This window comes from Plectropomus leopardus, chromosome 9 (assembly GCF_026936395.1).
Source record: "Plectropomus leopardus strain MGB_pleo_1.0 chromosome 9, ASM2693639v1, whole genome shotgun sequence".
Classification (NCBI taxonomy): Eukaryota; Metazoa; Chordata; class Actinopteri; order Perciformes; family Serranidae; genus Plectropomus; species Plectropomus leopardus.
The window spans coordinates 28,956,959-28,982,933 of NC_142184.1; the positions used below are offsets into that span (position 1 = coordinate 28,956,959).

The following is a 25,975-nucleotide window of genomic DNA, read 5'->3' on the forward strand; positions in this document are numbered from 1 at the left end:
TAAGTGGTTTTCAACTGTTTTAGGACATGTGAAATTTTGACATTTTTGCCATACTATAGCCTTGCTTTTTTGGTCAGTTTTTCAACATACTGTTTAATGGGTTTTTAGGCAGATTTTGGATATTTTTTCAACACTGTATACTATAACATGCCTCTACCTACTATACTACGTGGTTTTCAACTGTTTTTAGGACATGTCAAATTTTGACATTTTTGCTTTTTTGGTCAGTTTTTCAACATGCTATTTAATGGGTTTTTTCGCTGTTTTTGGATGTTTTTTCAACACTGAATACTGTAACATGCTTTTACCTGCTATACTAAGTGGTTTTCAGCTGTTTTTACGATATATTTTAGGACAAATTTTGACATTCTTGCCATACTATAGCCTTGCTTTTTTGGTCAGTTTTTCAATATGCCATTTTATAGGTCTTTGGGCCTTTTTTGATTTTATTTTTCAACACTGAATACTGTAATATGCCTCTACCTGCTATACTAAGTGGTTTTCAACTGTTTTTAGGACATGTCAAATTTTGACATTTTTGCCATACTATTGCCTTGATTTTTTGGTCAGTTTGTCAACTTGCTATTTTATGGGTTGTCGGACATTTTTGGGATTTTTTTTCAACACTGCACTATAACATGCCTCTACCTGCTATACTAAGTGGTTTTCAGCTCTTTGTAGGACATGTCAAATTTTGACATTTTTGCCCCACTATAGCCCTGCTTTTTTGGTCAGTTCTTCTACATCGTACTTTGTGGGTTTCTAGGCTGTTTTTGGATGTGTTTTCAACACTGTATTTTATAACATGCCACGCTCACCTGTACTGAGTGGTTTTTAGCAGTTTTTTGGACATTTGACATTTTTGGCATTCTATTTTGGTCATTTTTTCACCATTCTATTTTCTTTTTTTTTGACAGTTTTTAGATGTCTTTTCAATACTGTATACTATAGCATGTCTCTTCGTGCAATAAGTTGTTTCAGCTTCCCGCCCCCCCCCCATTTAAACATTTTCACATAATAAAGGTTGACATTTTCATGCTATTTTGGAAGACATATGATAATATGACTTTTTTATGCTATTTCAGACTACATCCTTTCGTAGACCTGTTTATGCATACTACAGAAACAAGCCATAAGATCAGTTGACAATGTACACTATCAAGACCACAGTTCCGCACTGTTTATAAAATCACAAACCTTGAAATGTATGGATCGGGTCAAATTTAAGAATACAGAGACAATGTTTAAGGCAAGAAATATCTCACTTGCTGGCAATATAATATATAATATAATATCCAAAACTTTCCAAGAGAGAGAGGGAAGTTATAATTTGAGAGGAGAGCACAATTTTAAAAACTCAGCATTCATACAACAATGAAGAATAAGTATTGTGCATATCAGTCTAATGGCTGAACAGTTTGGAGAAGGACCTAAAACTGAATACAAATATTATCCACTTCAAAAAGATGTATGATTAAACTTTTCTCAAGAAATACATGGATAACTTCTAAAGATTTTGTTGATTATAGAGCCACCTGGTGGACAGGGGCGGTGGCATTACCACTATTAAAACCATTAAATACAAATGTCCAAGATCCTGCTCCTGTTGCTTCTTCTTTTTAACTGACTAGCTAACTGATTAAACGTTGTCACTTTAATTGCTAATGGAATTATTTGCTGATGTTGGTGTTTATCTTGTATGGTGTATAAAAAGAGGATAGCTGTTTATATTGGAAAAGGTAGTTTAAAGAACTAGGATAGCCCTATTGGATTGTATATAAAACTGGGATAGGTGTTGCTCATAGGTTTGAGTATGAAGAATGCGAATGTAAACATACAGGTAGGAATGAACAAGTGTGCACTTCTTTCAACCTTTCCTTCTTCTTTTCAACTACGTGATATTTAAGTTTAAGTATCTAGTATTTAAGGCTGTTTTTTTGTTTTGTTTTCATTTGTTTATTACAGTTGCTGTTAGGCTTGTCTGCTTTAATATGTTTTGTTTTTACAAATTTGAAATGAGGATACATTCATTCTTAATATGACTTTGTCTTGCTATTTCAGATTAAATATTGCGCTTGACGTCTTTTATGCCATTGTTGAGGATATAATAAACTATTACTTTTTTTGCGATATTGGACAACATACTATGTTTTTTTTATGCTATTTTGGACGACATACGATACTAAGATTTTTTTATGGTATTTCAAACAACATGCTATAGCGTGATATGCTACACAGACACACTTTACCCTACCTACATATACTATGACTATTATCATTATTTTTTTAAATATGTAATAATTGAAATTTTTTTCCACACAGTATGTTATGACTTCCTTTTGACATATCATATACTATGGCTTTTTTTTTTTTTTTACACTTTTTTTCATAGCATAACTTTTTCATTAATTTTTCTGTTATAATATTACTATCTTTCAACATAGTATATATGACTGTTTTGGCATGTTATGGTAAGACTTTTATTCTAAATATTTAAACTTTCACCTTTTTGGTAATACTATACTATGCTGTTTTTATGATATGGTATACTATTTTTTGTTCTTGTAGTTGTTTATTCATGCTACACTAACATTTTTAATGATATTTTCCCACATGCTATGTCATGACTTTGAATCGCCTTTTACATACGATACTTTAACATTTTAAGGCCTTTTTTAAGATTTAAACAGATACAACTGAGAAATGATTCAAATAAGAACATTTCACAGTTTGCAAACACTGTAAATAGTGCTATTGGTAAAGATATAGTATAATAACACAATGTATCCTCAGACAGGAATGAGATCATCCAAGCCTAACCACTGTCTCAATTAGCTGCAAGCACCAACTATCATCATTATAATGGTAATTGGTCCCCAAGAGCTACAACACACAGCAGCACTTACTGCGAAGGCGCCCAGCACCCAGTCCCTGGGCAGACCCTTGGCAACCTGAAACCTGTCGTTGACGTAGGTGTTGAAGCTCTCAATGGACCACACAGTATCTTCCTTTAACTGGCTGTACAGAGGGTTCTTCTTCTGCATGTACTGGAGAGAGACAGCAGGGGGATCAGAGACACATGAAGCAGTCAGCAAGAGCAGAGAGACAGTTAGTGCTAAAGCTAAGGCTTGACTTATTCAGCCTCTCTGGAAACAACTCATTGCAAAGAGGGTTTGGAAGCAAATGTCTGTCAAACATTATCATGAATGATTTTGTTTTTAATTTTTGTTAAATGTGAGTTTACGCAGGCACGTGTTACGTGCCTTTAAATAGCTTTAACAATTAACATGCTCATGAAATATTCTCTAATGAGAGTTAAAGTATCAAAATCTGAATCTTTGTTTTAAGCTAGTGAATGAATGACAGACTTAAACCCTTCGAAACCTAAGCTAATCAAAAAACATGGAGAGGGCAATGAACCACTTAACAAAAAAATACCCAAAACTTAGAAGAAAAAACCTTGAATTCACCAAAAGATAAATCAATAAATAAATAAAAGTAAAAAAAACAAACAAACACACACACACACACACACACACACACACACACACACACACACACACACACACATACATACATACATGTATATGAAAAGTTTTAAATGGTCATGAAAGGCAAAGGCGTATCTGTGGCCCTTGTTGCTGGCCTGAGAAAACTGATGTCGAGGTTTCAAAGGGTTAAACTCCCCCCTTAAACACAGTGATTTCTGTCCTGATCTAAAACTTTCATATATAAAATTTGAAAGTCACCTTTTAAAAGACAGTATGAAAACAGGGAGTTATTACAGCAAGCAAAAACTGTTCTAATGCTCATAAGGGCAAGGGGTTGCAAAAAGGTCTCACAGACTGTGAAATTATCCCTTGAACATTTCCTTTTACTTAACCCTGGATATGGCAGTGTCTGTACAGTATTAGGTGTACCTGATTGGTCAAGTGAGCAGAAAGGTTGTCGGAGCTGGGGTCGTAGAGGTCACAGGTCAGTCGCACATATCCGTGGCGAAAGAAGACCATGTAAGGTGCAGTGCAGGCGATCAGCAGGTAAGAGCGCACGTCAAACTTTTTCCCTCTCAGGAGCAGCGGACTCTGGATGTAACTGAAGGAAAAATGTCAGTTTACCTTCAAGACAATTTTAATAGCAACATTCAAGTTCCTCTAAGAAATTGCAATTTTCTCACATGTCAACAAGAAGATGTTGCCTTTTTGGAGACATAAAAATGTGTCATGATAATTATTTTAACAACCCATTAGTATTACATGTTCACCCACTGTTGGACAATGCGAGCCTGAGGCTGGCGGTGGTGCATCTTCCTGTTGGCGTGGCTGTCCTCCTTGTGCTGCAGCTTCAGTCTGAAAGCAGCTACGTCCTCCTGGTTCTTCAGCAGAAAGATCCCTCTGCCCTGGTTCAGACCCGTGGGCTTACAGATCCACATGTGACTCTCATCGTTGCTCACACCTGGCAGCAGTGGTAAAGTTATAGTCAGGTACATCAACAAACTAATAACAGATATAGGTATGAAAAGAATTGTCCTACTTAGTTTAGAGATTAAGTGAATTTGATTTCTCGGGTTGTGTCTGGCATACAGTATGACACAGTATAAATGTCTTTTCTGGATGTGGTATAAAGGTGTTTTCAGGACATCGTGAAGATGTTTTTTTGGTATAGAGGTATTTTCAGGATGTATAGAGAAGTATTTTCAGGACGTACTGATGATGTCTTTTCTGTACGTCATATAGATGTCTTTTCTGTACGTCAGAATTCTCCTCTGGACCTAATATACATGGCCTTTCCGGACGACATACAGATTTCTTTTCTGTATGTCATATACATGTCATTTCTGTGTGTCAAATAGATGTCTTTTCTGGATGCCATATACATGTCTTTTTGGGACAATTTACATATTATGTTTGTAGTTGGCAACTGCTATTACATTTGTGGGAAACTTCTATTTGTTTTTACATTTGTTGGATTATTACATTAAAGGTGCAGATCTGTATAACATGTGGTTTATTATTGTTGTGGGCTGTAATTACATTTGTGGGTGTTACAAATCCTATGTACTTTATTTGAGTATCTCCATTTTCTGCGACTGTATGCTGCCCTACTACAATTTGGACAGAAACATTACTCCATTAATATGATGCCTGTAGCTAATACTTGCTTTGAACATAAACATTTAAATCGATCAAACTATTAAATACGTTGCATTATTATCGATCAAATTATATAAATATTTTACTGTATGATGAGTACTCTAGCTGTACTTGACTTATTTTGTTACGCAATATTCTCACTTTGAAATATTACAACTCTTAGCGGGTCTCAATATTTTGTCTACCACTGATGTCACGTCCAAGGTGTAGATTTAGGAGGAGGACATGTCCGCCACAATATTTAGAATATGTGTATATGTCTCTCCCAATAATAATAACATGGAAGTGGCATCAGACTTTTATTTTGGCCAAATATAAGACATTAACACCATAAAATGATGCAGAAAGGCACAACCAAACCAAAAGGAATTCAATTAAGTGGTTGATGCTCAAAATACTCTTTTATTCTCCTATAACTGTATTCTGATCCGTTCTCTTCTCTTTTCTCCACAGATTCGTCCATCACCCAGAGATCTCAGCCAGCTGTCTGTGTCTTTCTCCTGTTTACTTTGTGATAACCATGTTTGTCAAAACCTGCACACCACCTATCTGTATCAATTCAAACAATACAGAAACCTTGGGATCGTTTCATCTCCAGTCCTTAAAATTGAGGAAAAATGTTAATCAATTTTAATATCAAAGTTGTTTTATTTGTCTCAGTCCTGTCCAGTTGTTCTACATCCAGATCCTGCTGAGCGTCTCTCCTCGTGTTTGTGTCTCAGCCCTGCCCTCTGCTGACTCATCTCTATGGTAACAGCATGTTCCCCTGGTGATTTAATCAGGGCCTTATGGGAGGTGAAGTGCATTATTTTTCCAACGTCCTTAACCTCTTGATTAAACAGTCGCCAAGGCAACAGTTGTCTTAACACCACCAAGCATAATCTATTGTTTCTTTGTATTACTGAATGAATGAGAGGTCAAGTTTGATTGATCTTATCTTAACCCTCTAAATAAACAGAAATCCAGCTGAACCAGTATTGTGTTGATGCTGCTGATGTAGTACTACTGTCAGAGGTTAATGGAGTTGAGATGTTTGGGTATTTTACCTTCCTGCTGGGCAAAGAAAGCCTCCCTCTCTTCCCTCACATCCATGCGGAAGGTAGCAGGAATAAACTCTTCCATTTTCAGCCTCCTGTGAAGAACAACACAAGATCAAGCTGTCAGCTGTTTGAACTTGCCTGTGTCACACACTGAAAATTGAAACTGCCGGAGAAAATAACATTTTGTATTCTAAAAATGAACATCCTAGATTCCTGATGCCCAATCTGTGGTTGTACATGTGTAATTGCGTACCTTTCAGACAAAAATATTTTTCTATGTTATATTAAACTACAGTATGAGAACTAATTTGAGTTTGATTACCCAATGCATTAGTCATCATGTTTGCGATTAATGTTTGCGTTGTCCTTGAGTGGTACAACATTTTTACTGTTAATGTAGATCAATTTTAAATCCCAGTCATAATGTTCACCGTGAGAAACTGACATCGAGCAGATTTTATATCTATGAAAACAGCTTTTCCATAAGAATGAAAGAACAAACACAATCAGGAATCAAAATCAATTATTTGGGAAATTCCAAAAAGTAACATGTTGCAAATGAATTGAAACAGTATTTAATTTCTACCAGTATGGTCCATTATATGTATTGCATATTTATCTAACATGAAAATACATTTTTCAGCTTTTTTTTAACCAAAGGATAAGAATTTCTATAGGAAATTTTTGTAGGAAATCATAGATAAGTCAAACTTCAAATATTTATAATCACATAAACATAACAGGTATTTCAATAACTTGCTGTAGAGGGCTAATCAACTATTTTAAGTGATGCCTGCTTGCACAGTGTGAGAAAACTGTTAACAGTACATTAAATCCAATGTCTGGAACATTACTTGTCATTGGAATACTGTATAAATTAGCTATATGTATGTACTGCATGTATATAAATAAACATACAGTCTATACACAAATGCTTTGTGGTATTTGTTATGTGTGTGTATTATATCTATCCTGGACATTCAGTGCCTATATCAGAAAAAAGGTATAAAAACTTTTATATTATTTTATCTTATTTGTATTTTTGCTATGTTTTTATCTTGTTTTATTATTTGTCACTCATTCTTTTTTCCCCTTTCCCTTTTTCCTTACTACTGTATTCTGAAGTTTTCTTCCCCTTTTTTACATTCAGTGCATCCTTGAAGCCTTACAAACATGTTAAATGCATATTCTTCCTAAAATATTTCAATATACATAGTACTTTGTATACCCCATCCCGTAAAAGGACAGCCTTTATATTCAAGATTTATTCATCTTTACCAGACATTTCATATTTTGATTAAAAGAATCATAATGCAAGAGGTACTCATTTACTGTCAATCATTAACCACTGAAATAGTCTACATAAATGACATAAATAATGCTCAATACCACACTTGTGTGATTCAGGTTGAAGGTCTGATTTCAGATTATGCCATTAGACCGTGTTTATTAAATAGTATCAGGCTGATGTGTCTTTCAATCAGTATTTACAGAGCTGGGCCTCTATTGAACCTCCATGTTGGCACCAGATTGTTGCTAAGAGATTTGAGACACAACTATAAATCCTGTAAAGGATATAGCTGTTATAGCTGTCTGCTTTTAACACACAAAACCTCAGTCCTCGGCCATGGTTGACTTTGCTGCTGATTCGCTCGTACTCCCGCAGACTGCTGAGGAGGCCGATCTTCGTCGTGAGCACCTTGTTGTTGGGAATCTGGTACACTAGCTGGTCACCTGGGAAAAACCAGCACATGAGGATTTTAGGTTTTCTCTCTGTGATTGGATGGCAAAAAAAAACTAATGAAAGAAAAATGAGGACCAAAATGAAACAAGAAATTAAACATTGATTATGTTTTCTAAGATACAGATTTCAGATTTTCCTTCATTTTCTATGGCATTTTCCTAGGACAGGAACCATTGTGGTACATTGTTACAGACTAAAGTAGAATACAGTGCCCAGATTATGTCTTGTGATTAATGAAGTACTGGACCTTCTTTGAAGTTACAGTAGTTGGCTGGTGATTTGGTCTCACACCACTTGAGTTTGAAATCCTCCCTGTGCTTGTTGTAAATCCTCTTCCATCCTCTGCCCTCACAGTAACCGCTCACTCTAAAGGAAAAGTCCCAAAGGAAATCAGTCACACTGCTGCTCTAATGACACAACAATCAGTGGTCACATGCCCTTTTTGCCGGAGGATCCATTCAAACAGTGGATGCCGCGGTGGAAGCCAACACATCAGTGGACTGAATGGAGATTATGTATTCAGTAAAATCATGTGGCTAATAAAATGCTTTTGTAGTTGGAAAAAGTCATCTCAAGAAGATCCAAACAGAAGCAGAAGCATTTTCCCTTTTTACTACTTTTTACTTGTCCTGTAAAATATGTATTTTTGATTGATTCCTGATCCCTTTAAGCTTCCTATCTATCAATTAGATAAATTAACTCCAGATATGATCACATCTTTTTAAAAACCCAAAATCCAAAATATATTTTATACTTTTCATGTCCTTTATTTTATATTTCTCTACTTACATTTCAGCCCCATTGGCTCCTCCAAAGAAGTAGAAAGGTCCAGGCCCCCGGGGCTCCTCTACCTGCCGCTGCATGTCCCTGACTGGGTACGCGCAGGTCGACAAGCCCCTGGGGAAAGACCTCCGGAGGTATCGCTCCACCGGGCCAGCACCTGATACTTTCACATGCACAAACACACAGAAATCACAAACACATTTGCTTTATCACTGTGTACATGTAAATTATGTTGATGAACTGTATTTTGTTATACTGCAGTAAAGGCTCAGCATATGAAAAGAATAAATTATATCACACTTGATTATCCACTCTTCCCTACACACACCTGACCCTCTCTTCAGGCTTTCCTGGTTGACAGTCATGTGGGAAAACCTCTTTCTCTTCTTTCGAGTCTGCGTCTCCTCCCTCTGGACCTGCTCCAGTCCACCTTCTGATGTCACTTCCTGCATGCCACTATGGTCAGGTGATGAAGGCCGTGGCTCCTCCTGTCTCTGGCCTGCCGAAGGCTGGTTGTCCTCACAGGGAACCACCACTTCCTCCTTCTCCACTTCTTCCCCTTGTTGCTTCTCCTGTCCAGTCTCCTCTGCCTTGCCATTGCCGCAGGGCTCCACCCAGCACGCAGATGACATGACCTTGTGCTGCTGCAGATCGCTCATGATGGCTACAGACATTCCAACATGGAAGGACGGGTGGACTCGTTATTTGGTTTGCAGTGACACTGGAGTCAGAAATGGAGACTAGGATTTTTTTTATTATTTTTTTTCCTTTTTTCTTTTTTCTTTTTTTTGAGTCAGAGTACACAGATAATTTGGTGGGGTTTAAAGGAAAACATACTATACATATGATATCATTTTCATAATCAGTGCTGACACTGTAACACTAGGGATGGCTTTGTTAGTCTGTTGATCAGTCGGTCCGCCACTTTTGCTCAGACTAAAGAATGTCAACAACTATTGGATGGATTGCCATGAAATGTCTTACAGGCATTCATGGTCCCTGCAAGATGAATCTTAATTACTTTCATGATCCCCTGATTTTCCTCTTGTGCCAGTGTTTCCACCTATCTAGTGAAATATCTCAATGTGTAGTAGATAATATAGCACAATATCTAGCACCACCATCGGATCAAAATTTCTCAAATGTTCACAAAGAAATGTCTGCGGAACTGGGCCAATTAGCAGATGTTAGTATGCAAAGACATTAAATGTACCTGCTAAACATCATTTTTAGCATGTAAGCATGGTGCCACACACAGTGTAGACACATGCTGATTATTGGAATTCTAAGCATCATATGGAATACATTATTTCTGCAACTCTAGCAGGGCCTAGGTATCAATCAAGCTGTCAATCCATTCTTTCTTACAGTGAAAAAGATATGTTGACTGATGGCTCGAGTGCTGTGAAAATGTGCAGATGAATGTAGAGAAATTTGCTAATGATTATTGAGACCCTATTACCTTTTGTCTAACACCCCCAGTTCAACCTTTGCACTTGACAATCCCTTTGGCCACTAGTTTTAGTTCCCAGATGTGTTCCCTTTCCTCTCGCAATACCATCAGACTGAAACGTAGAAATCTTGCACAATCAAAAAATAAAACTGCTGTAAAATTTCCTACTTCATGGTGCCATTTCAATTTAATGACCTTTCCTCTAGCTTGCACTTCTTAGCAGCTTGAGACTTTAGCCTTGTTTTTGAAGTGTGAAGAAAATGCACATCTCGAAACAAATGAAGCATTTTCTATTGGAGGACAGAAGCCAAACTATGACTTTCAGCTATATTTAGAAGCAAAAGGGGGGTTACCTGCAACTCCAGCGTCAGACACAAGGACAGCCAGACTCCATGAAAACCTACTCAGCCTGTTCTTCTCCTGCCATGTGCGCTCAACCTTGTAGTCCAACGGCAAAGCCCAGACAAACAGCAAACCCACAGACTGAAGCACAGGCTAGACAGAGGTGAATTTACAAGGTCTGTCAGCAGTTCAGCCCACTGACATTAGCCATAGTCTGTCACACTGCAAGTAAGAAAAGCCACTAAATCAATGTAAACAATCACCGGTTACTCGGGTAATGGGACCCTTAGCAACAGTTGCTGCTCGTAGATTGAATCTTACAACAGCAGCAGCTCAAGACAAACTCAAGATTATGTATCCCACACCTACCCCACGTCTAAGTTTAACTTCATTCAATATTAATTGCCTGTAAGCCTCTGTTGTGTGAGCCCTATGGTAACTTGAGAGCAGACTGTCAATCAAAATGGATTTGCCAGTTTTCAGGGGTATTATTTCCTGACACAGAAGAGAAGAAGTAAAAGAAGATATCCACCTTACATTTCATACTGGTTGTTTCTTATGTTGCCTCATATTTGAAGTTCCATTTTCACACCAACACAGAAGCCTGAACAGTTATTAATCTATGCAAACTAGAAAAGTTATGTTCTCTTTCAGATTTGGTTGGAAAAATGTAGCAGGGGGTAATAATTATTTGAAAAAATGAATGGATTGTTCAGCCCATTTTCATTCCGTACTCTTACAATACTGTCGCTTTGATCGTTCTTTTGGCATAAGTTTGCAGCGTCATAGGTGGAAACGCTGCCGGTAACGACTTGATATAAGGAGCGAAAGGGCACCTATAGGGCAGGTGGGAGGGGTAGTGGATGGATCTAACAAACACTGGACTTTCATGCAGGGGTCTGGTGTTTGCTTCCCGTCTAAATGTGACGGGGTTTTTTCTACACTTTACCATGTGCCTCCTTTCCCTAATCCTAATCATCCATGTCCTAGCTGCCTAATCATAACCTCCTGTGTTGACGTTCCAGCGTTGGTTGCCATGTCCTTATGTTGTCTAATTATAACCATCCGTCCAACCAGCCATGTGCATTTGTTGACATAATGGAAGTGCCATCCTGGAACATAAACAGCAGATGCAGAGGGATACCTGAAATGTAATCAATGCACACAGAAGATGCCAAGTGGCAAAATGTGACAAACTGCGGTAACAACGATTTAGGATAAGAAAGTTTTGGATTATGAATACAATTACAAGTAGATCTCAAGATAAGTTCTACCTTCTAACCTTTAATATACAAAATAAGTTGAGCTGTGAACATATTCTCACATCCAACTTGTTACATATTGCTGCATGTTCTGTTGACTGTTGACATAGTTATATCGCGCTAGGTACCCTGGGTGTTGTATTGCTGACGTTCTGGGCTGCTATGTCAATTTGTCCTTTAAATGTATTGGGTCTTCTCAAAATACACCTCCATGTTCACAGGAAATGTACAGTTTCTGCTTGTAAGATGGATACAGTGTAATTTTTTTTTTTAAAAAAACAGAACATTAAGAAAACGTCTTTTATTTACATTTATTTCCTCATGCAACAAACACGTGATTAGGTTTACACAAGAAAAGCACATGATTAGGTTTATGCAACAAAAGCACATGGTTACATTAAGAAAAAATCTCTAAATTCGGCTTGACATTCATACGGTAAGTAAACACCAGGCTCCCAGTTGAAGGTGCAGTGTTTGTTGGATCCATCCATTGCCATTTCCGCCAGCACAATAGAGACTTTCGAGCTCCTATTTTGCTGTTGAATGGTGGCATTTAAAATCGCCTCCAATGGATAGCTGTTTTGTCCGTGTTTGACTGATCAAGCAGGGGTATTAAAAGACTAACGGTGCGTACCCACCAAACGCGATTAAAAATGATCGCGCCTCAAGATTACATACAAAGTCAATGCAAAGACGCGATTTCACGCCTCATTGCCGGGCGACACGATGGACGCGATTGCGCGGCGCGTTGGACACGTTGGACGCTCGAGTTGAAATAATTGAACTTTTGCGGCGTCGTCGCGTGAAGACGCGCCGCGACAGCCTATCAGCGTTGAGATCGTCATCGACGTGCTGACGTATGGACGTCCTGGTGTTCCCTCGCAAAATCTAATCAAACTGCCAGAAACAATGGAGGAGCAGCTTATCGTCGCCGTCACCGCTCACCCAGAGCTGTACGACAGTTCCTGTCCCTTGTTGCAGGAGACGGTGGAACTCGCCAAGCTCACGCCGCCTCCGTAGGGTAGCATGCACCCAAAACCGACGTCGGCGCCTAGCCCGCAGACGACGCTGGGAACTTCTCCAGAGCAGGTGCAGTGCAGCGATCGTCAACGAGAGAATGAAATGGCGGAAGAAATGTTGTTGTTTGGGCGGGCTCGACGCGCGGTGCAATTTCGTCGCGCGTCGAGTCCCATTTTGGGGTTTTTGTACGAGCGTCAAAACTGGAGCGTCCAGCGCGACGCAATTTCATTTGAGGCGCAATGAAATAATTTTTATCGCGTTTGGTGGGTACGCCCCGTAAGGAATGAGACAAGGTTGAAGCTGTAACTTAACTTGAACATTGATGAAACCGAAAGCCTCCAGACATTATTTTATATATTTTATTTACTTCACTGTAAAATCTGACAAGTTGACCTTACATAAAATAGTCTTGGAGCCCCACTGCACGAAAAAGGAAAATAAATATAATAATTATTAAGTTTAAGAAACCTAGCTGTATTTACTTAATTTTGTGAAGTTGCTGCAACTTGAAATTGACAAGTGAAATTAACTTGTTCTAAGTTTTAGTATCTTAAGTAAACCATGTTCATCTGACTTAACTTGGTCATGACAAGGAGGATTTTGCCAATGATGAAGTGAGGAGATCTGAAGTTCTGTTTTGGTAAAATGCTTCAGAATATACAAATATGATTGACTAGTATGCAACCAGCAGAATACAGATATATAGCACAATATACTATATATATAATATATATATAATTACTAAAGTTGCTAAAACTTAGAAAGATTGATTTAATTGAACTTTTCATGTTTAAGTTGCAACAACTTCCCAAAATTAAGTGACTATAACAAAATGAATGAGTAAATTTTACTATTTCATTCACATAAAGTAAATCTAAATAATGATTAGCAGATATATTACTTTTAACAGATATATTATATTTTACTATTACATTTTTAAGTAGAATTAAGTAAAATCAGCTTGTCAGATTTTACATTGTGTGAGCACCAAAGCATTTTTAACATTAATTCATCCATCTGAGTAATTTTTGAAATAATTATTTTTAATTGCAGTCATTAGCATAAATCATATTGTCTAGAGCCATATCCAGTGGCAGGTATGCAGTTGAGCAACATAGTGTTTGTCTGCTCACATGGCAAATCCACTTATCACCTTTCGGTCTCAGTGATTTGACTCAGGAGGAAACACCCAGGCCGAGCCATGGTTGACAATTATGCATAATCTCCTCTCTTCCTCCCAACAGTCTGATAATTGACAGGGGCGGGTGCATCTTAGACCCGGCATCCATGCAACCATATAATTATACACACAGTAGGGTAACCAGGAGTGACGCATACACTTAACACCTGTAGTCTGAGCGCACATTTAGAGTGTATTAAGACAATTTAGAATGTGTTTAAAGCAGGTCAGTCAAACTCTACAGTTATAAAAGATGGGGAAATGGTGTTTATGTCCTGAGGCATTGAACTGGTACAACCACAAACAGTCAGATTTTAACTTTCGCAATCCCCAAAAAAAAAAAAAAACTATGAACAACATGGTTCATAATAAAGTTATGCAAACTGTACATGACATCACACCCCACAGTATGCTGTTACACATTTCACGCATGACTACATTTACTAGAAGGAAGCAGCAGACAGCAGACAGTCAGTGAAGTCATTTACACACACTGGCAGCGATAAGAGAGAGCTTCTCGGCAGTGATGCCAGTGCAGCCACAGCACCCCAGTTATTAGAAACGGGCCTCCCATATTCCTGTTTAACCGAGCTTTGTGTGGAGCCAGTGTCAGCCACACCTTGATAAAGAGCCGCCATCTGATAGACACACTGTGCAAAGTGTTGCGTAGGTGGACAAAGAGAACGGGCTTGTTTTACAGCCTTGTCGACCTCGTGGTTCACCATCTGCCAAGAGGCTGTGTGCGTGTGTGAGAATAATGTGTGTATGCTTGTGTATTTTAGGTTGCTATCTGTACGTTTGAGGATCAAACAAAGGTTTGAATGTTTGAATGAATGTTCCCTTTTTTGTGTGACGTATTTCACAATTAAAATGTTAATTAATAACTTGCTTTTTGGATTTGATCTCGGCCAAAGTGTGACACTTTTTAACCCTTTGAAAACTGTAGCTGCATCACTTTTCTTTTGCTGCTTTCAGACACCTTTCACAAGAATTTAAACCTAATTTGTGCAACCTTTTTTTAAATTTTATTTACTGATTTATTTATTTCCACATTTATAAATTTACAATTTTTTAGTTATGTGGTCATTTCTTCTTTTGTTGCTTATTGCTTTCTCCCCAAGTTTTTGAAAGAAATCAAGCCAAGGTTTTTAAGGGGTTAAATTAACTTTCCTTTTGTTTTCTTTGAGTTTCTGCAGGTGGTGCTCTTCTCATTGTCTGTTCATCCAAGACAACTACTACTGCTCATTCTAAGAGGCCAATTCTTTTCCTATATACTCTAAACAAACCGCACACAAAATGCTGACACACAAAATAAATGGCATAGCACAGTATATCGATCCTCCAAATCCCAATTCCCAAGACAATTGGGAAAAAATATATGTAAGAATTTACACAAACAGGGTAATGTGTTCTATCAGAAACAAAATATACATACTGAGTTACATGAAAATGTTATTAATAAAAACGAATATATCATTAGACAAGAAGTACGTGTGTATGTGCCTGTCTGTCTCAGGGCGGTTACTCCATAGTGTTCGGCTTTGGAGACTCGCCCATTCCCATGTCATCTCAACTGCCTCCCTGCACCAGGAAGTGCTCAGCAATTACAGGGATGCAGCCTGCAGCAATGGTGTCCCTACACAACCTATTATTTGGAGGGATTCTCCTTGTCAAGGTGTTATAGTGGAAGGAACGGAGTTAAGTTTCGATGTAAAGAAAGGCTCGTCTCAATAGGGTCTCTCTCTCGCCCGCTATTCATGATTTTCCTTACAGAATTACACTGGGAAAGCAGAGGGGGCTGTTGCAGTTGGGGGCGACATTTTGTTCCCAGGGTCTGTACTCACTCACTCCCACTGGTGACAAATGCAAGATGGAGACACAAAGACATCGGATTTCACCGAGACTGGCTTTAACATGGGAACATGTAAATCCCATACGCAAATTTCTGTAACCAGATAAACAGTTGTTTAGGGTCAGATATGAAAAGAGAACAGTATTATTTTAACCCTGCTGTAATTATACATGAAAATCACTTCCAAGTTGCTTAACATTGTGGAAAAAATGTGTTTTATGTGATATACATAATGTAAAAATAATCTAAATAAAGACTGTACTCCATGAAGCATTGGTATTTCGCACTTTCATCACTGGGTGATGATTGTGGAGAAAAGCTGCCTTAGTTCCACCCAGCTGAGCCTCTGCGGTTACTCTGGGAGACATGTACGTGATGCGTACAGATGGCAGCCTCCTGGATTAAAATCATTCTGTTTGTTGGTTACACCCTCTACAGTTATGAAAAGACACATGAGGAATACCACCTGATTCTGAAGTGGAAAATGACTCATCAATAGTACACTTACGCAAGAGCACAACAGAAAAGAGAGAGTTGCCCCAGGATTGCAAAGCCTTAAAATAAACCAACCAAGGAAGAAGCGCTTGGTGCAACAAGTGCTGGGGCCCCTACACCAGTCAGTACTTCAGAAATCAGTCAAGTCGGTCAGGTGAAATTCTTAACATATCAGTACAGAGTTGGAGAGGAATCAATATCAGTGACACAAATAGTCCACCCTTATCAGTTCACCCATCATTCATCATGAGCACGCCTTCGTTCATTCCCATGCATTCACTCTCTGTTTAACTACCAATCAGAGCCACGCAGTGACATTTCCGTGCTTATGTGTCTGAGTGTAACAGAGTATCTGAGGTGAATCCATTCAGCTGCTGTGGAAATTTACCAGCACATAACTCTGCAGACAGACCTGTTTAAGATGACATTAGGAGCATATTAGAAATATACTGCTGAGAGTGCAAATGCCTCACATGTTCCTGTGTTTGTTTGTGTACATTAGCGGAGCTTTAGTATATCACCCTGCCAGTCTTTATATCTAATAATAACACAAAACTAATGCACCAAATTTGCCAGAGGACGAAAGTCAAACTATATTTGGCAAGACATGTCTAATCAAGTGGTTTAGCATTTTCCATTATTCCAGTGCTACCAGTTAAATGTAAAGTAAAGCAATTTATAGCTTAAGTAGACAAGTTAACTACATGTTACAGGGTCAAAAAAATTGAAATTGAAATTGAAATTTAACCAGAATAATTTCTGTGTGTGTGAAAATGAAACGTAAAACTTACTAACTGCCAACAACTTTGTTACATGAGTTATACAACCCAGATTATGGGACTAGCTGTCCCCTCAGCCATCCCAACACATTCTTCTCGTCACAAATTGCAGTGGACGTCTGCGCCCTAGGTATCCTTCTGTGTTTGCTGTTTACATTCTGAGATGCCACTGCTACTGTAACGTCAACACATGCACGTGGTGGGAGTACGCTACACATGGTTATGTTAAGGCAACACCGGGATGAAAACAAACACACATGCTGGATGTGTTGTGTTGGATGGTAGATGCTACGTTTAGGGAACAAAGTCACAGATGGTTAGTATATGGGGAAGGAGGCAGATTGTAAGGTGTAGAAGAAGAAAAAAGCATCATATTTAGACAGGAAGCAAACACTGGACTCCTGCATGGAAGTCTGTGGTTTGTTGGATTCATCCACTGCCACTACCAACCATCCTACAGGAACTTTGCAGTCCTTATATTACATGCTGTGCTTCAACCTGATGCTGTCCTGCCATTTTTTACGCTGACACAACAGGTTCCATCCAGTCACATTCTCAAGTGACGCAGCAGGTGCCGTCTGGCCATCCCCTGACATATAATAGCACCATGACAGGTTCTTGCTGTGCTTCAAGAGTATTAGTAAGTATTAGTTACTTAGGTATTAGTAAAGGGGGCTGCACTGTGTCTACCCACTGCTCATAAAAAGTCAGAATGAGAAGAATACAATGGAAAACAAATATCAGTGGGATGAATAAACCTGCAAAGCTTCAGCCCTAACTTCACCTCCACTCCTCTATGACTGACTGTTAAAGGAGCTCCCTGCATGTGACAGCTCCTCAGATGTACTGTTCGTCAGCACTGTGGGTATATCACAGCCGTTTAGCTTCTGCTGTGCTCCTGTTCCACCCCATGTGGCAAGCCCAGTAAAGTGAATCTCCTCATCCACAACTGGTAGCAGTGCAGGAATCTGGTCCGGCTGCACTAAGCATGCACAGACCAGTGCAGGAATCCTCTACAGGCTCTCTGCCAGTCAGGAATGTGATTCAGTGGTGTGACGTCACCAAGGGGGGAAGTAACTAATAACAGTCCTTGTTACTGCACAGTGCTTATTTTAAATTTGTGTTTAAACTTCAGTGTCTTTCTCTGCTGCAGAGTAAAATCGCATTTATCACAAAGTAAACAACAACCTGAGAACCAACCCAGACCCAGGGTTGAGAGGTTACTTTTAGGGTAATTAATTTATGGATAGTCAAAATAAAAGAAATGTTTGAAATAACAATTTGCAATGATTCTAGTTGATAGTTGATTCTGTTGCCAGTTCATCCTGGCAATAGTCAATGCTTATACCAATAGTGCAATTTCTCGAGTGCAATTACCTCCATCTGTAATTGTTGTACATATTTTCTTATATATATATATATATATATATATATATATATATATATATGACACCTTGTTTTTTATTATATATATTTGGAAATTTTTTTTTTACTATTGTATTGGTCTTTTGCTGCTTATACTGTACCTCATAGCTGCTGTAACATTGCGAATTTCCCCACTGCCGGACTAATAAAGGATCATCTTATCTTATGTTATCTAGTTATCTAATGCTAGTTAAGTACAATAAGCCATCTAGTTAGTGATACCTACCAGCCAGTGTTCGTAGGATCACTGATGAATAAACCTTTTTGTTTGTTTGTTTGTTTGTTTTTAGTTTTGCTTATTTTACTGTTTTAATCATATTATCATTAAATTCATACATTTCAGAGTTGTTTAAATTTAATTTATACTAATTCTGTTTTTTACTTTACTTTTTTTTTTTAATCTTTTTTTTCTTAACTTTTTATTATTAGTCTATAGTTTGGTGCTTTTTTTCACATGGAGACATCACCTATGTTCAAGATGGCTGCCCACCTGGTGTTTGTGGCCCAATAACATACATCTTTTATCGGTACTGGAAAAATACTAAAATGTAAAACTCACTTATGTCCTTTTCAATGCATGAATTTTCACTTGTTATAGAAGGGAAATCACAGGTGCTACTACTAGTGTTAATGATGGCTTTGTTATAATCAAGTATCCTAGCGGGCCATCACAGCGTGACAGCACAACAACAAAACTATCCTGTTACTAAATGCTTTTTGGGTTTTTGTCTTTTAGGGTTTTGTTTTGTTTTTTTTTTCAATGGTGACGTGAAAATATCTTTGGTGGAAAAGGTCTTGTAAACACATTATACACATTATAGAGGCCTACATACAGAATAATTAATCAAAATAATGTTTCTCCGCAATGTGGTTTCCCTTAAATAGTTGCTATTGTGTGTCTTTTTATCACAGTACTGCAAAAGTTTGCTGTGAAATGCTAGAGATTAATGATTAAGTAGGCCTTTGTCCTTCTCTCAGGATTTGGATTTTTATTGGTATAGGCTGTTACAGAAAACCATTTCAATCACCTGGAAATCTTGATGGTTTAAAGACAAGTGGAAACTTAGGAGAAAGACACAATCTGTTACAACTTAAGGTAGATATCAAACTTAAAATTTTCTTTAGTCCATTTTCCCCACATAGCTAACAACATGTAGAGTTTGTTTGTCATTTGATGGCCTACTAGCATGAAACAATGCTAATAGGCTATAATGTTTGGTGTAGCTAAAGAACAGATTGCTGGATTTTACTGAACACATTTCCCATAAAGTGCTTGACAAATCAAAAGAAATCACAACAACATGGAGTACAATACATTTCATTTCAAACTCTTTGTGAAAAGGGAAGAATGTGACTGAGCCTCCCCAGCGTGGGAGATCAATGAGGCCTGAGGCCGGTTATGTTAAACGGCTAAATGGTTTTTGTGTTTGTGTTCCAACTGATAAAATCAGAGCTGCGTTTAACTGGCAAACTGAACCCCTGAGCTAACAGGCCTAATTAAACACCATACTATTGGCTGTGTGTGTGAGAGAGAGAAGGAGATATGGGGAAAACAGTGCTAAAATATAAATAAAGCCTTCGACGGTTAATCTGTAAATGACCATATAGACTAAGCATATAGATTTCAGCAGGCAAAAGCAGCGTACTGTAAGTCACCTAGGACCTGGTGGTGAAAACACACCTTGTGCTTCTCAGTTTATCAAGCAGGCCTACTGTGTCCTGCCATAGACTGGGACACAATGAGGGCTTAGCTGATGGGGGGACCTCATGGGTAAATTGAGGCATTTAAAAAGAAGCTCTGTTCAGCAGTAACTTGATCCACACCTGACTGGGGCTCGGCATTCCGGTCTGGCCGAGGGAAGAGTTTACAATGACCAGAGGAACTGCTACAAAGGGCCAGCACAGCAGAGATCTGAATAAAATGTTTTCAAAAAATGGTTCTGAAGATGTACTTAAAATGAACAAATGACGAGAAAAACATTTTCAATTTCATCCCACTTTATTGACTCTTTTCTTTTACATTTGATTAAAATCATATCACAGTACATACAGTTAACATTATGTACAGAGTGTGTCATAGATAATGAAGTCTCAAAAACTGTGTGCATTGTTCCACTGTACCTGGAAAAAAGCCAAGTCCCCAGAAGGAATTCAGTTATTGCGGTAAGAGGAAGAAAGCAGATCTTTCAACAGATAAAGTCAGCAGTTTCTTTAATTTTTTTTTTTTTTATATACATGGCATTCACATTAACATTCCTCATAGAAACTCATTTTCAGCAAAGCATTCATCAAGAAAACCTGAAATATCCTGGACTGCCGCTCATCGGAGAAACTTTGACTCAAGTCACGTGGAAGAAACCCCAAGAAATCAATCAATCTTCCAGTGCAAGGATCATAGTTCCATAGTCATCACCATTCAGCCCATCTGTCAAAGCTATAAATATGATGATGTGCAACTGCCCTTTGTCAATAATACACTGCATGCCAGATGCACGAGAGCGAGAGAGGGGGGAGTAAGAGAGCAGAAGGTAATGCCATTTAATGGACGGCATTACCAGACAGTATTAGACACCAATAATTACATCTAACCATGTCTGGTAAGACGCCTATCAACAGGCCTGGAAGGATGACCTCTGAGCTTTCACCTGTGCAAAGAGGAAGAGCAAAGCTGGAGGGAACAGAGCAGTGCAGCAGAAAACGGGCTGAAAAGAGCAGTTCTTTTTGTTGCAATTACAGATTTTACACATTCATTCATACAATTAAATCAGTCAAGCATGCAGAGAAAAGAATAGAGAAAATGGACCGAGGCATGAAGCAAAAGTAAGCTCGGTAAATTTTTTTCTGTTCCAGTGGGTTTTTTTTACATGAATACACAAATATGTGACGCCAACACAAAGGAAAGGGACAACCTGAGAGAGAAAGAAGGAAAAAAAAAAAGCTATTTCATGTTTCTGTGGCTTGGATAATGGAGCTGGGTGGGCAAATAAAGGTGCGGCTCAATATTTGCGGGGTAATTCTCCCTCCTTAAACAAACACTAGGTCTCTGCTTGCTCCATGTCTATTATTTGCCTGTTTCTCAAGTCTGTTTGAAAGCTTTACCCATTAAACTCACATTGAATTTCTGACACTGATGAGAACTGTCTTTAGTTCGGTAAAAAAGTTTATAATCATAATTTGTTGTAGAGTCTTCATTTCGTTTTGGTTGTCTTTTTGTGGATAAAATCTGGGAGGAGGCCATATCGTCTGCTGCTCTGTTTTCTAGCATTAAAGCACTCTCAGGTGAGCTCGTGTCAGTTTCAGGATGTGCCACGCAGGTAAGGCTAGTCGAACCAATCACTGCTACACAGCACAAAGACCAATGCTGTTCAGGGGAGGGAACAGGGAAATAGGGCCCTGCAGGACCGGTGGAACCGTCAACCAACTGCTATTCTTTAACTTGGGTGGGGTGGGTTTGCCATAAAAGTAAAAAAAAAAAGAAGGACAGGGAAGTTGGTAAAGAAGTTAAAAAAAGAAACATAAAAGCTGACCTTTAGAGCCATTACTGCATAAAAGACCTCCTCTTTTTCATTTCTCCTTCAACAATCTCAAGCTGTTTTCAAAATAAAAGGCTCAGACATGAATGAAAAGGTATATTTACTCAAACTAATGCCTTGTCTGACATCATCTGTGACCTTTTTTTTTCGTGACTGACATACATGCAGCCTTAGGCATCTGCAAAGACCGGTGTCTGGCAAACAAAAGTAAGCTTTCTCAGTAAGTTTCCTTCAGAGTAAGATACCAAACAAATATTTAGCCACCCCAGAACACAGAGCCAACCCTGGTTATTTACCCTTTAACATCTAACGAGTCTTACAACAGTCATTCTCATTTTCTGGGGGTTGATGAGCAACTATCACCGAAGACCACAGAGTCCCCCGGGAAACATCGTTACCAGACAGTGTTAGAACAACATTAGTACAATCCAGCACTGTCAGGTAAGATGGATCCTGAGAGCCATTTCTGCTGCTGCTTGAGCTGATCGAGGGCCCGGGCCCAGAGCACGTTGATGCTAATGTTGCTAAAGCTGCTTGCAGTCCGCAGATGACTATCATCATCATTACCAGGCAGTATTAGAGAAAGTGATGATATCCAATGCTGCCTCGTAAGATGGAGATAATCACCTCAACATCTCACTACTACACTGATACAGGGTTTGTGATATCTTTAGTTATTGTGAGATCAGTGCCAGTTATTAAAGGTTAATGAATGAATAAATTAAGTAGTTAACAGTAATACCTTTGTTTAAAAGAAAAAGGGGAACTTAACCTTAAATTATTGAAGTAAATATATATATATGTGTAAGCGCAAAATAAGTAAGTATATGACACAAAATATAGCCTAAAATGTCTAGTTGGAACTAAAGCTGAGACATGCATAACCCAAAAATAGCATTGTAAATAGGAGTCGGGAAGTCCATATTTGGCGAGAGCACCTCCATAGTATAACTCCTAAAGCCTTATTATGGTTGTGGCTTTAACTCGCTGTCACAGAAGACTGGGCCACAGTAGTTGTTAATGATTGCCCAAACCTGTTCCGACTAGTCTAAATCTATGGCACGGCAAGGTTGGGAGGCCTGCTTTTCACACAATACATAGCGGTTACTAATTTCAAACACTGCACTTCGCACACATTCACTTACAAAGTCAAAAGCACGTCAGCCTCGGGGAGCTGTTTCTGTTTCATCATAACCTGGCAGAATGTTTTTTTTTCTTTAACATTGCAACATACTCTTCCGTCTCTAATAAAGCCGCGTTGTCAAGTCTGTTTCAACAGATGTTTTATGGAATGGAAGAAAGGAAAAGCCAATTTTTTTTTTGTTCTGTTTTCCGTTGGTGGACCTCTCAGGCCGTTGTCTTTGTGTTTGCTGAGTGATGAAAGGCTGATGGAATGCTGCTCGGCTCGACCTGAGTCAACGCCGTGTGTGCGGAAGGTCACTGAAACAGCCCTCGTTTACTGAATAACGTGGATCATTCACAGGTATACCGCATGAAATCCTCACACCTCATACTGACAATTTAAAGAACATCATTAGTCTTGAAATTAAACCAAAAAAAAACATCTAAGTCCATAATTTAGAAATAAATAGTGACTGTACTTTATATGTTGTCACATTATACAACATACTTCTACTACATTGGAGAGTTCCCCTTTTTTTCAACAAAGATTTGATTGTAAGTAAATCAGCCCATTTTTTTTAAAAATCTTTTGCAAAGTGACTACATTTCTCTCAGAACAGAAGCCCAAATGAAAGGATGAGACATTATTGTGTTTAGAAAGAACAGGTTTCCAGTCATCCTGCAAGCAATGCAAAAGTAGAGCACGAGAGGGAGAGAGAGTGTGGGGGGGGGGGACGAGTATAAGGGAGGGGAAAAGTTCAGGGAAAGAAGGTGGAGAAGGAAAATGGAGAATGCACCTGTAACCTTACCGTCATGAAAGGCACCCCAAGGAAAGAATGTAACAAAACCAAAGGAAAGCGTTTGGAGGGAGGGGGCTGAAAAAAAAGAAAGAAAGAGAGAGAAAAAGATCTTGAATTTCCACCCCTCTGCCTGAGAACGCTGCGTCTTCCTCCCGGTCAGTCAGGCCCCCATGAAATGAGAAAGCCAAGCAGACCTGCTCTCCCAGACTCTATTTAGTTAATCATCACCATTATAAACCAGTGCTGCAGGCCCTCTGAGGAAGAAAAGAGCAAAAGAGAGAGAGAGAGAGAGAGAAAAAGAAAGAAAGAGTGAAAAAAAGATTAGCCCAGAAAATTCAGGGGGTAGAAACAAGTAGTCAAAATACCTGATCAGAGTTTCCTGTGTTACCTCTCTGAATATCTGACCAGCTACGTCCAGCAAACTTCAGTTTGTCAAAATGCTTCTTCTGCTGTTGCCTTGTGGTTAAAAACCGCTTTGCCCTGTTGTTGTACAAGGTGCAGTGGGAGTCTTAACTGCCTACGGCTGCCCACGCTTTCTGCCTGTTGGAAGTGAGGCGTGATCAGGTAACTCTGCCCTCTGTGCTGGAATGTGACTCCACTGTGAAGTCAACAGCCCGATAGGTAAACTGGCCTGGCCCTTAATCAATAGTTGCTGTCTTTGTGAGAAAACAATGGCGGGGAAACCCAAAACCTTATTTAACTACGGAGCCTTATCTCAGCGCCACCTAATTGGGCCTTCAGACTACCGAGGGGGCGGCCTAGTAACCGTGATGTTTAAGGCCACGATCTGGTTATCATCCATGTGCTACTGCTGCTACCTGGCTGCATTTCTAAATATATAGTCAGTGATTTACATTTGTCGTTTTAGAGCTTGTAACTCCTCCTCCCTTAAGTTGAGTGTACTTTCACCTTCCTGCTTTGAATATTTCAAATGAGGCAGTAAAATATTCAACAAATTTGATTATCAAAAGGGACTTTTCCTTTTCTTCTCAGTTCTTTTTACATATCTTAATTTAGATTACCCCTACCTATTATTAACAGGTTACTTTTGCAAGTAGGTTGTGTTTATTAAATATATATATATATATATATATATATATATATATATATATATATATATATAGTATAAAAAGGATGTAGGAATATATTTATTTTGTAGGGTTTTTTGTTAGATTATTATTTTTTAATTGCTTGTATATTTTTATGTAATTTTTAATATTATCATTATTTTTATTATTATTGTTATTATTATTATTATATTGTGATTTATTGCTTTATATTTATATGTATGAGTCATCTGATTTAATAACCATAGGTGACACTGTTTAAGTAAAAAAAAGTTCAATAAAATATTAATGAACAAAATAAGTATAAAAGTCAAATCTGTAAAAAAAAAAAAATGTTTTTCATACTGCTATAAATAATTTGTCATCTCCCTGGAGGCACAAAATATAATATTACTATTATGTACATTATTGATTTAATGTTGCCCTGACCCTGACCCTAACCCAAACCCTAGCCTCCTGAGTATTCTAAAAACATTAGCACAGCATTAACTTTAAATTAAATGGCCCTGACTCACAATGCAGTGAGTCAGCTTAATCAAACTGCAGCTTTAACCTAACCTCTCACCCCCATGAGGTGATGAGGCCTGCTTCTATTTCAGACCGGTTATTTAAACATGACCAAACAACATAAAATCAGCCCACCGTTTCATCTGTCTTCCATATCAGTGAATCTGTCGAAACTCTAACTCTGTACTTCCCGCCCTGCTGCCTTGCTGCCATACACTGGCAGAGAGCAACCAGCACTCATGTGACTCGCAGCTATTCAGGTGCATGAAAGAAATGCACAAATGTTGCTCTTTCCAACCAATCACAACCCTCCACCTCGCGCTGCAGCCGCCGCTGTACAATATGCCGTCGACATTTTCCCTCCATTTTCCCCTCTCCTTCCCAGACTGCAACAGTCCTTATCCACTTAAAAACACCTTAA

General features: G+C 38.5%; 1 protein-coding gene across 2 annotated transcripts in view; it reads right to left on the minus strand.

The window, feature by feature from the left end:
• ttll10 (tubulin tyrosine ligase-like family, member 10) overlaps positions 1-10,858 on the minus strand; it is a 60,043-nt gene extending 49,185 nt beyond the window's left edge. The window contains exons 1-9 of one of the 2 annotated variants that reach the window (XM_088082452.1): positions 10,524-10,858; positions 9,046-9,381; positions 8,724-8,880; positions 8,182-8,300; positions 7,804-7,924; positions 6,197-6,282; positions 4,266-4,452; positions 3,921-4,092; positions 2,907-3,047 (exon numbers count right to left, since the gene is read on the minus strand). In XM_088082452.1, coding sequence (XP_087938578.1) covers positions 2,907-3,047; positions 3,921-4,092; positions 4,266-4,452; positions 6,197-6,282; positions 7,804-7,924; positions 8,182-8,300; positions 8,724-8,880; positions 9,046-9,376 — 1,314 coding nt within the window. In that variant the 5' untranslated portion in view covers positions 9,377-9,381; positions 10,524-10,858. Of the gene's footprint in view, positions 1-2,906; positions 3,048-3,920; positions 4,093-4,265; positions 4,453-6,196; positions 6,283-7,803; positions 7,925-8,181; positions 8,301-8,723; positions 8,881-9,045; positions 9,755-10,523 lie in introns of those variants that run through there. The other variant, XM_088082451.1, reaches the window with a different exon arrangement.
• Between the last annotated feature and the right edge of the window lie 15,117 nt (positions 10,859-25,975).